The 12,498-nt window shown below is 39.9% G+C and overlaps 1 protein-coding gene across 1 annotated transcript in view; it reads right to left on the minus strand.

The window, feature by feature from the left end:
* LOC139717220 (ATP-binding cassette sub-family C member 9-like) overlaps positions 1-12,498 on the minus strand; it is a 44,989-nt gene that overhangs the window by 14,951 nt on the left and 17,540 nt on the right. The window contains exons 10-21 of the mRNA XM_071628723.1: positions 11,484-11,646; positions 10,809-10,849; positions 10,207-10,479; positions 9,601-9,816; positions 8,779-8,857; positions 7,910-8,015; positions 7,206-7,304; positions 6,579-6,744; positions 6,014-6,151; positions 5,080-5,311; positions 984-1,186; positions 567-730 (exon numbers count right to left, since the gene is read on the minus strand). Of these exons, the coding sequence (XP_071484824.1) occupies positions 567-730; positions 984-1,186; positions 5,080-5,311; positions 6,014-6,151; positions 6,579-6,744; positions 7,206-7,304; positions 7,910-8,015; positions 8,779-8,857; positions 9,601-9,816; positions 10,207-10,479; positions 10,809-10,849; positions 11,484-11,646 (1,880 nt within the window). The remainder of the gene's footprint in view (positions 1-566; positions 731-983; positions 1,187-5,079; positions 5,312-6,013; positions 6,152-6,578; positions 6,745-7,205; positions 7,305-7,909; positions 8,016-8,778; positions 8,858-9,600; positions 9,817-10,206; positions 10,480-10,808; positions 10,850-11,483; positions 11,647-12,498) is intronic.

Consider the following 12,498-nt stretch of genomic DNA (forward strand, 5'->3'; position numbering starts at 1 on the left):
ATTACTATTGTCATTCCACATTTAACATGCAATGATAAGCCCTCATAAGAGAGATGGTAAAATGATTAATTACAACAAATGAGGTACATGAATGGTGCACGTACCATCGTTAATTTCGAGCCAGAAAATTGCCTGGGTTAGGGTTTTTGTATACTGAAAATAGTAGTAAAGACAAATATTTGTCGTTTTGTTTCTCTAATTTTCATCTTTCAGTCCTTTTCTTTCATACAACCTTTGTTTACAAGATATATCTTTTGGTTCACAAGCAAGTGTGATATAACTTTGAACGGATGGACGAACTTGTTACAAAAGGAAAGGTTATAATCTCCTACAAAATCGTTTGATTTGCCAGGAGACCTTGCACTGTCGAGAGCAAGACGTCAAGTACAAAACAAGGTGAACATCACTTTTTTAATTTTTACTTCTTGCCATCGTTACTCTATTGATTGCGTTCCATTATACTATCTATGTTGACTATGTATAATGACTGTGCGTTTGTTACAATTGTTTCTGTGGAAGTCGTTACTTTGATGAAAACAAATAAAAATATCTTGTAGGAATTTCACCTCATGGGTATGCCGATGATATTCTGGACCAGTGCGAAGTGGATGGCTCGAGCTGCCAGCAGGGCTCCCAGACAGCTGAAAATATTCGATAAGATTGACCCAGCTACGGTAGACATAGAAAATCCGGCGTATCCCCTCAGGTAGTAACTTGTCGATTTGGTTTCCTATAACGGGTTACGACACAGACAAACATTATATACTCAGTATGCAATCTTAGCTAAGTTAGATATTAACATTTGAACCGTTTAACTTTATCCTTTGAGACATCATGATTCTGAAGAATTAAAACTGATTGATAGAATAGAAAATAACAACAACAACATCATCATCATCATCACCACCAATAACAACAACAACCAGATGGTATGACGTACAATGTATCAAGAAGAAGGTGAACATTTTGAGTTTTGTTCTCACGTTTGCGGGCAAAAGGCCAGATTCGGACCAATCGGATAGCCAGAAGTTGGTAGCCACCTGCAGACCACTCCTCATAGCAACGCATCCAACCATCAGACAGGCGATGGAGTATCCCATCGACTTGAAGTAATACAGGTACATCATGTAGGACACGGATCCCTTCTCTTTCTCCTCCTCCTCGATTAGCCGGCCTGTCTCCTCCGCTAGGGAGAATAGGAAAAGCGATCAATGTAACAAACGATCTGTTCCTTGTTCATTGCGTCCCTAATTTCTGAAAAAGACTAGTGTTCAACCCCAACCCGATCCCGGTAGGGACATTAAGCAAAGTCCACATGATATGCTTTTCAAGCCCTTAAAAGGGGCTTTTGAAAGTGATTTAAATGTAATGAATTTTAATAAATTTTGGCGAGCGAGCGCAGCGAGCGAGCCGAAAATTTTTGTATTTCAGCTGACAAAACATGGAATTCTTGTCATTTTTTGCTTATCAAATCTTACAATTCTAATCAAGATAATGACGGCCTTATAGATAACGACTTATCTATACCAAAAAACTGAGTACTTTATAAAAACATTCTAAATCAGGGGGGCATTTCATGAAGCATTTTGTCCGACAACTTGTCGGACAAAATTTGCTCTCAGCCAATCAGAAGCAAGGATTTCAGTAGCTTTTAACAGTTTGTCAGACGAGATATCTGACAAATTGCTTCATGAAATGTCCCCCAGGTACGCGCGAGTGAGCCGAAATTTGTATATTTCCGCGTCATCATGACGTTTTGTTCTTATCTCCTTTTTGTTTTGATAAATTTTGGCGAGCGAGCGCAACGAGCAAGCCGAAAATTTTTGTATTTCAGCTTACAAAGCATGGAACTCTTGTCATGTTTTGCTTATCAAATCTTACAATTTTAATCAAGATATAGTGACGGCCTTATAGATAACGATTTTTACCAACAAACTGAAGACTTGAAAAAATACTCTAAATTAGTACGAGTGAGTGAGCCGAAATTTGTATATTTCCGCGTCATCATTACGTTTTGTTGTTATCTCCTTTTTGTTTTGATAAATTTTGGCGAGCGAGCGCAGCGAGCGAGCCGAAAATTTTTGTATTTCAGCTTACAAAACATGGAACTCTTGTCATTTTTTGCTTATCAAATCTTACAATTCTAATCAAGATATAGTGACGGCCTTATAGATAACGATTTTTACCAACACACTGAGGACTTGAAGAAATACTCTAAATTAGTACGAGCGATTGAGCCGAAATTTGTATATTTCCACGTCATCATTACGTTTTGTTCTTATCTTGTTTGATTTTTTTGGCGCCCCCCCCCCGTATTTTCGAAACCGTTGGCGCCTTCATTTGATCCAATTGGCGATCGCTTCAGAACGAAAGAAATTGCAGCCGCTGCTCCGTGAAAAATTTTGCCTGCTAAACATAAAATGACATGTGTGAACACAATAGACATTGTCATTTTGTTCGCGCCATCATCACATTTTGTTCTCACCTTCTTCTTCTTCTATATAAAATTTAGAAAGCGAGCGCAGCGAGCGAGCCGAAAATTGTTGTATTTCAACTTACATAGGGCCTAACATGGAATTCTTGTGTGAACACAATAAACATTGTCATTTTGTCCGATTCATCATTATGTTTTGTTTTTATCTTTTTTTATTTGGTTTTCTGCCCCCCCCCCCCCCACACACACACACTCACCATTCTTCCTCCCCCACCCCCTTCCGTTGAGTTGTTTCTTCTTCTTCTGGTATAATGTCGCACAAAGTAGATGATGACGACTATTTTGATGGAGATATCGATGACTGTTATGGAGGTGGTACAGATGATGAATGCACTTAAAGTGATGCTGATGGAAATAATTGTGATGAAGTCAATAACCACGTTGATGAAGGCAGCGATTAGCAACAATTGTGTTCCTAACAATGATTGAGCCAATAATGATTTTATGTTAATGACTAAAATGTGATGTCTACCACTGTGAGGACGGTCATAACGACGATACACGGCACATAACATTTATCGATTGTGATCGCATCAATAATTAAGAACGTTTCTACAATATGAATTATTGATAAAATCGTTAGTGATAATAGCTGTGTTCAGACAAAGGCAGTTTTGGTGGGAGTAACTTTGGAGGAAGGGTCGGAGGAAGCTTGGTCGGAGTAACTTCGGAGGAAAGGTCGGAGTAGTGCCCGTCTGAACAAGGTCGTGGTAACTGCCTCCGATTGGGGGAACTTACCACGACCTCTTCCTCCGACCAATACCCCTTTCATATTGGCCAAAAAACACGGCACGTCCTCCGGAGGACGTACCGTGTTCATCCCAGACCACTGTCAACATGAAATCTCGACTCGGCGTGAACACAGAACGAACAGCGGATGAACACGGCGTGAAGTTGGTGCTAGACCGTCCAGCACAAACACGGCACGTCCTCCGGAGGACGTGCCGTTGTTCGGAAATCTCGGACAAACACAACTGCGAGCGCGCGCTAGTATGTATACAGTTACACGTGTGTGCTTTGTCAACCTACAGTGATCGTTTATTTATCGTATACTATATGCCATGACAAATTGTTTGCCAATTTGTAGAGATATTAAATTTGTAAGAACAACGAATGATTAAATGATGAAAAAAATAAAATATGTGTTGACTACAAAATAATACAGTTTATGTTTTATCTATGTCTAAACAATGGTTACACTCACCTCACGTGTAAAATTGCAAGGCAATTAGGTGCGTCTTCTTAGAATTTGATCAGTCTTACGACTGCCATCAGTGGCTATACATACACTGTACTGATTGCTGTCAGCTGTTGCATGTATGTATTGTTGTAATGCATTTGGAAAAATTCGTGGATTCGGCATTTTGGTGGACTGCCAGGAAGCTGGTCGCAAGTAATCACGGGACCGTGCCCCGAGCGGGTTGCTATGGGAACGTGTGCCGAGTTCGTGCCGTGTTCGAGATCAACATGAAAGGGTACCACGGGCTGTGCCTCGTGTTTGCATAAGGAACTGGGAGGGCAGTCACGCCGTGTTCATCCGAGACTCGAGTCTGGCATGACATCCGAGGATGCCAGGGGTACAAGATACTCCTGAGTTTTCTCAGGAGTATCTCGCTACCACGACTTGCCGGTCGGAGTAAATTGCCCGTGCGGACAAGCCCTCGGAATATCTATGAACTTACATACCTTTCGACCTAGGTACAACTTCCAGGGTCAAACAGCAATGTTAACATTTTGCGAGTACACGTGCGCGTGTAGTGCATGTTATTCTAACCTAGTCGATCGCGACGAAGAAGTTATAGCGCTCAGAAATTTCCATCAACAAGAATGGAGAAGACAAATGCCGCTGGTAATAAACAATCGTATGGTCGACGTGCGCAGCGCTACCACTTCCGGAAGTTACACCGACCCTCCACGGTGATCCCCTCGAAGATCGTCGTAAATTGGTCGGAGTTTCTTCCCACGACCGTCGTGTTGACACAGGGTCGTGGTAAGATAAGTATGAATTTGAATTTTAATTGCTGCGTCATAAAATTCTACTCCGACTAGAAATACGTCTGAACATTGCTTAAAAAAGTCCCAACGTTCTCGAGGTAATAGTTATGTAATACATTCATGAATCGGGTATCAGTGAGTCCCCTGGAGGGAAGGGGGATGTTTTGCTAATACTCAAGCTGTGGGCACAGAGTGATAGTTGTAAATTATGTTTGGTAGGCTTTATTGTCTTGGACACCATGGAATAACAGATCTATCATGTATAGACAGATCTGAAATGGGCTATCCACCGCTACATATTTTATTATCATTGCCACAGTCATGTAAATTTGTTTTCATTGTGTTCTGATATATAAATTATGTTATGTTCAACGCTGTTTATTTTTGTACAGGATTTTACTGTTTGAACGAACGAACAAACATACAAACAAGCAAACAAACAAACAAGATACAAGATAAAAACTAGACTTAGATAGCAAGTAAGAGTGACTTGCAAACAACCATTAGGAATGTTAGGCATAACTTCTTAGATTCTAAGACCTAAAGATGCTGATGTTGAGATAATCCATTTCGCTTCCTCCACACTATACCTGATGTTCCTGGAACTGAATCCTTGTTGACGGAAATCTGTCTCGATAGCTGTTTCTTCAGGGCTCGCCTCTCTTCCAGCAATGTCTCAGACTCGGCCCCCGACGCCTCGGCCTCTGATTCCGTCGCCTCCTTCAGCATGCGTTCCGAGTCGGCCATAAGAGATGGGTCAGCCTCCGCCACCTCATCAGGCGTGCCCTGACACGAGATTTTACCGTCTTTCATCACGATTACCTGTCAGGAAGTCGAACAAGGAGTCGTCATGGATACGAAGGTGCGAGGATCATCAAGATCTCCAAGTGATCATTGTATTTAATTATCCATGACAGCGGCAACATTGAGTATGGAATGAAATATCACTGGCAAACTTAGCATGCGGCCGAGTTAAACAACAGTTAACTAATTTGGTACTTACCGAAGATCCAGTGCAACCGGATCTAATCAGGAGAAGTAGAATTTAGAGCAGACAGCATTATACTTGCGCGACATCTTCATACATGATATTTTATCAATCCATAACCTTCGTGCACATGTTGATATATTACCCTATACACTTTTAAATGTACATGCATCATTACCTCTCCCTCCCTCCTCTTTCTGTCCCCATTGCAGGATATCTCTGTCTCTCTATTACCATTTGTATATTACTCTATGTTCACAAACATCGAAAGGATGGACTATCAAAAGCCTTTGATGCTATGATATACCTGATATCACAATCTGTACTGCTGCTAAATGATTTTACGTTTATATTCAACTTTCAGATTACTTCCAGAAACCTTACATGATACTTTAGATGGACAGACATATTATTATCTAATGCTACTCATGATGAATTCCATACAGCATGGAGAGCAAAATCATTTTCTTGGTGATAAAACATAATATATTTGTTAAACGGCTACAAAATTCAGTTTGAATATTTGTTATTCATACCTTATCAGCGTCAGGCAGATACTGCAGCTGGTGTGTGACGAGGATCACTGTCTTCCGTCGTTTCTTGAGGATGTTCTGGATACCATTCTTGAAGAGGTGCGATCCAACGTGCATGTCAAGTGCAGAGAGGGGGTCATCCTGGAGACAAACAAAGGACAACGAGACAAAAGTTTGGAAGATTTTGTACGACAACGATTAATGCATAATTTATCTCATTGTGAATTCTTTCCGAGGAACACAATCGTTATCTACAGCAATTCTGCCAAAAGGGGGTCATCCCACCAGACCGACATCCACGAGTCATACAGCCCACAAGTTCGACATTGAAAACAGGTCCTGAGTCATACAGCTCACGAGTCATCCAGTCAATGAGTTCGGCAGTAGGTAAATAAAGCCCATGAGTTCGACACTAGGTAAAAGCCCACAGCCAACACGAGTTCGACAGATACAAGACAAGCTGCATGACTCGTGGGTGTCGGTGTCGTGACGTGCACCCGCCAAAAGGGGCGGGGTTGCTGGGGTTAAGATATCGTCATGATCTGGCCAGGATTTAGGTCGCACGTACCAGAATGATGATATCCCTGTTGGCGTACAGACTCCTGGCCACACTGACACGCTGTTTCTGTCCACCACTCAGGTTGATTCCCTTCTCACCGATCTCTGTCATGTCTTTTCCTGGAAGCATGTCGATGTCAGGCTGCAATGCGCATGCGTCAATCACTTTCCGATACCTTGCCAAGGAACAATGAGGAAGACAAAATATGAAATAAGTGTCCAGAAAAGTTTTTAAAGTGTTTCAATTGAGCTATTGAAAAACCCCAACACTGGGGAACCTAGCATTTTTATCACATAAATCTGAATTAACGGTATGCGTATATTACAAAAAAAAGAGAGAGATAAATATGAAATTTTGCCTTTCACCGGATATGGAAATTAGTTACAAGCACATAATGTGAAAATACTATTTCAGCCAATGATGTAATACAGGTTAATACTAGACGAAATGACGACTTCATTCCCTCTTCCAATCCACGTGTTTGCTACAAACATCTCTGATTAGTGAAAATCGATATTTCATAACTTTCTTATTCTGGTTGTGATTTTGAGAAAATCCCTTACCATTTCGAGCATGATTTAAATTCTAAATATTTATCGCACTGCTATCATCACTGGTGACAAATGAAATTCTCACATGCTTAGATTGACTTCTTCCCCGAAGATGATGTTCTCCTTCAGCGTGGCGTTGACGAGCCAGGCTTTCTGGGGAGCGTACGCAGTCGACTTGGCGTCACTACAACGAAGGGGGAGATACTTATTTCATATTGACTTGTCTTGAATATTTGGATATATTCCTTGAGCACGAAACATATTTTCTTCTCGACAACAAATACAATATGATCATTACTAAAGCACGTTGTTGGTCTCTTTAAATTAAAAGGGTTGCTTGAGGCTTGACCTCATCAATATACCTTTTACATGTCTCATGATGGAATGATGCAAGACAAGGGAGTGATAACTCGACATAAATCATTGTATAAAGGTATATATTTAAAATTTTATGAATAAACAAGTAGTTACCACAAAGATGCATGCAGCTTGTGTTGTGGAAACATTTGTTTCACTCTCTGCCCCCCCCCAAAAAAAACAACAAACAAACAATATATCTAATAACAAACTACTATCGACCGCAAGGACTAAACTTATACTGTGCTATATCCTGATATCATTTCTGCAACACCTGCTTTAATTGGGTCCTACTGGGACACACCTGCCTGCAGTCATGGCAGTCCCATGAGTTAGGACCATGTACATTTACTCATCCCAAACACTCGCCGTACTCCCTATTCGAATCTTTCCTTGTCAAAGGCATCTGTTTATTAGTACCACCATCATTACCTGCTGGTTGTGACAGAACCCGACAATGTGGTCATTTCATTCAGCATGGCGCTCAGCAAAGATGATTTTCCGCTGCCCACTTGCCCCACAACAATGGTCAGCTTCCCTGGACAGAGAGGATAGCAAACGATTAAGAACGGCAAGTTAATCTAAGAGATGCACTGTTCTCCCTTACGCCATGGAGCAGTAGCTCCATGCTTATACCTCCATGGCTGGATCTGGTTGGATCAGGGAGGTGGGTCCCATTTCCCTGGTTGGACAGCTGTTGGATCGAACTCCAGGAAAACATATCCACGCTGCAGAGATTATCAAATCACCCTGAAACGGGCAGGAAAGACAAGTATCGTGCAAAGCGCTCTATGCGTGACTCTCATACAGGAACCCGAGCACTGACATTTTTTTTTTGATAACATGTCTGCTGGTAAAAAGAGGACTTTTTCTAAAAGTAGTTATGCAATCATAACATGAATACTCGTAGGTTTATGTACTATAGATATTACGTTTTACGATCGTTCTTGTTCACTCAGAGTAATGGAGCTTTGGGAGACTAATTACAGATCTTTCGAAGTTCTCTTGTACGATATTGTATTCTTATGTACACATGTACACACGTACACACACAGACAGACAGCACCCGAGTGAATGATGAATTAGCAATTTTTACTTCTGTGCACATGCAGCTTTAGTATTCATTTTAACACTTCAATGATGTATTCAAGAATGTACACTGTAATTATAAGTCGGATGTACTGCGTGTTGAATGGTTTGTGTGTATCTGTGTGGAAGTGTGATATGTTATGTTATGTTTTGTGTTTGTTTTTCACATATTTCACTCACGATTAGAAACAGGCTCGGACCTCCCCTCTTACCTTTGGGAATGTCCACATTGATGTCTGACAGGATGGGTACATTGGAGTCAGGATCCCACGTGAAGTTGCCGTCATCAATCTGTTGCCAAGCAACGGGAGGATAGTGACTCGTGATGACAGCCATTATGCGACAAAACACTTTCCCAAATGGTGAAACATTTTTAGGTACTAAGACTCAATTGCATATAATGATATTATATTTTCTTTCTTTATCCAGGGTAGCCTCTTCAGCGCTGACACTGTTCTACAAGAGGGCCCTGCCCTACCGTGTTTGCCAGGTTCCCATTTATACACTTGGGTCGAGAAGGACATGGTGGGTAATAACATCTTTTCCAAGGACCTTAGCCCTGGAGTGGATTCCAACCCGGGTCCCTCGATTTAAAGTCAGGAGTTTTATCCACTGTGCCACACAGCCAGGAGGAGGAAGGGGGCTTTTTATTCTCATTGGTCTTGTTGAGTATAAACTTCCCTCTCCCTTACGTCTTCGTCGGGAAATTGGTTGTAAAGTTATGGTTAATACTTCAATGGACAAAGTGGACGTACGTAGCTATAGAGCGTCTGTGACATTGAAATGATGTCATACAATCAGCGTCATATATGATGAAATTGATGCACTCATCTCTCTTTTTTTTAAAGTCAAGAGTATGGATAGCTTTAATGAGTCTGTCCTCTATAGAATAAACCCACTAATCGAAGAAAAATGTCGTTACATATGTCGTTACATATAGGATAAGCTAATTTATGTGTACTTTAACGATGTTTGTATCAAACATGGGAAAATAATTTCAAACGAGGATCCTCATAAACTGCCATCAAACTCACCCGTATGGCCACATCAGATGGAAATCCGTCTTTCTCTCCAAAGAAAGTGTCTTCCTGATAATGAGTGGCTCCATAAGACAATGAAGACTTGGGAGACCCATCTCCGCTAAGGAGTGGTGTCTTCTTATCAGGCGAGTCTGAAGCCGTCTCTACACGTTTGCTTTTCTTTGACCGACTCCTCCCCCAGCTAGGCTGTTTCACATCGATCTCAAAGTCCTATTATGACAAATGCACATTGAATAAAGCTTGGTGAATGCAAAGAAATTTTAAACAATGTTTTCTTTGTAGGCAAGAGGTACTGTATCTAAATCCCGGCCCGATACACAAGAAAGCATTGCCTGTTAATCAAAGTTGACAAACCCGGAGAATGTCCCCATAAGTCTTGCACACATTCACCGGCGAAGTATGTAGAAAAATGGGCACTATTAATTGATATGAGGAACTTTTGGAATCCTCAGATTTATGTATTCCTTATGGGCTTGGACTTTGACGTGATTGAGGCGAGTTGGAATATATCACCAGCAAACCTTATAGTAAAAGGGCTCAAACTGAAATACATCAAAATTATAAACTCAGCTATAAATCTATCTTGAAAATGACACGTACGAGTTTGTCGGTAGACCTGACACTCTCTGCACTGTCAGTGGCCGAGTCGACACCGTCTGGGAGCCCGCTGATGTCTCCAGACCGACCTTCAACCTCTGGAGCGAGAAGATATTTCCGTAGTCGGGAGGTACTGACGATACAGCCGACGAAGAGGTTGATGACGAAGGGAAACATGAAAAGCGGACCGGCGATCTGGTTGAAGAGCGAGAGAGAGGTGAAGACGACGTCGGGTGTGAGAATCTTATCAGTCACAGCTGTGTACGTCCCGAATGACTGCAGGGAAGTGAGGGCGGAAAAGGGAAGACACAAAATATATGTCATTAATTCGAACAGCATCAAGTGATGAGGTCAGAGAGTTAAAAATAAATTCTCTTTGAGCACTTACATGGAAGCCCTTTTACTCCCTGCTACAGTCTTAATCAAAAAGTGAATTCCACCATAATTTGTACGTCTTACAACAGATAAATCAATTTGATTTGGCAGAGCTACACAAGCACTATACTTATCGTATTAATATGTTCGTGTCGTACAGATGAAGCCAAAGCAATCATACTATAAAGAGAAATGAAAAAAAAATCAAATAAAATCGGAGGTGTACTTACAACGAGCGTAACTATGATGGGTGTGGCAGCATTGATGACAACTGTAAATAAAGGAACAAAATAATTCATGAAGCATGCATGACGGTCTTCGTACACAACAGTCACATGAGCAAACCTTTCGTCCTTCTCATTTATTTTATGTATCTCTTCTTATTTCTCTTTATTTTTCATTCATTCTCTCATTTATTCTATACATCTCTTTTTATTTCTCTTTATTTTTATCTTGCAGTCTTTCTACTTTATACTATCTTAGTTTAGAAGCTACTTCTTTTTGGAAAAAAGGTGAGGGGATATTTAGTAATAGCAATGATAATAATGATGATAATAATAATAATAATAATAATAATTGTAATAATAATAACAATGATAATAACAACAATAATAATAATGATAATAATAACGATAATAATAATGATAATAATAAATAATAATAATAATAATAATAATGATAACAGAGTCTTATATAATTCCGATCAGGAGTCAATAGTAAGTGGGAGATAACTTTGAATCAATGGATTACTTTGCTGTTCTGAAGAAAGGTTACAGCCTCCTAAAAATCATGTGCTGGACTCTGTCAAGCATGAGATTTCTGTTACGCCATGTATAAGAGAGATAAATATGTTCTACTTTTCTATAAATGTGATAAGAAAGTGAGGGTAGCAAGGAACAGCTTACAGGTGACTGCAAAGAAGATGTAGACTTTGAGGAGAGCGTAGAGTTCGGTGATTCTGGCCCGTTTGATGGCCTGGTAGTAAATCCTTTCCCATCCATAGAGTTTCAGGAGCTTGATGCCTTGTAGCATCTCATTCGAGATTTTTAGTCGGAAGTCTGCCGCCCCCTTTTGATGGAGTGAAGAATGCATTACTAATATCAAATACTAATCTCCCGTTTGTCTGTGATTGGTCGAATACATTTTCTATTTATCATGTTAACAACAACTGAAAGGGCTATCCACCCTGTGAATGGAAATAAATGAATGAATGAACAAATAGATAAATAAATAAATAAATAAATGAATGAATAAATAAATAAATAAATAAATAAATAAACAAATGAATAAATAAATAAATAAACAGCATACCAGACTTAACTGCCAGAAGAATATAAAAAAAAATAGAAATTGGGAAAAATTACAATCTTTAACAACATTGGCTACTTTACAATACGTCAAGTTAGTTTTTTTCTCTCTTTGTTTCTGTTTTGTTTTGCTTTGCTTTTTGTTGTTATAGGATGATGCCACTTACAAGCTTTCAAATGTATTGGTATCTTGCGCGGGTGTTCATTTCACTCATAGGCGTGCGTATGGAAGGCAGAGAAAAAGATACAGGATGGTAAGCTTGTAGACAACTTCTATTAAACTAATGTTTATCTCGAAGTTAATTAGATAACCAGAAGCATAAACGTTTTGTACTTTGTATAGAAAGAAATCGTATTCAAATAAAACATTCAAATACTAATAAAAGACATTGTACATGATACATACTATTGAATACAGGATATGACTATCAACTACAAATTCCCTAAATAATGCGCATGAGATTCCAGCTGATACTGGATACAAAACTAATAGTTGTTCTTTACAACTGTATATTCAACTTGTTGACAAATTTTACTGAATGTATTCCAGAATGAGTGAAACATCACAGTACACAGGTGGAAAGATAATCGCTTTATGCGCTGAATAGCAAGG

The sequence above is a fragment of the Diadema antillarum genome, unplaced genomic scaffold, assembly GCF_040938485.1.
Source record: "Diadema antillarum isolate AM-2024a unplaced genomic scaffold, OU_Dant_1.0 scf00000072, whole genome shotgun sequence".
Taxonomy (NCBI): domain Eukaryota; kingdom Metazoa; phylum Echinodermata; class Echinoidea; order Diadematoida; family Diadematidae; genus Diadema; species Diadema antillarum.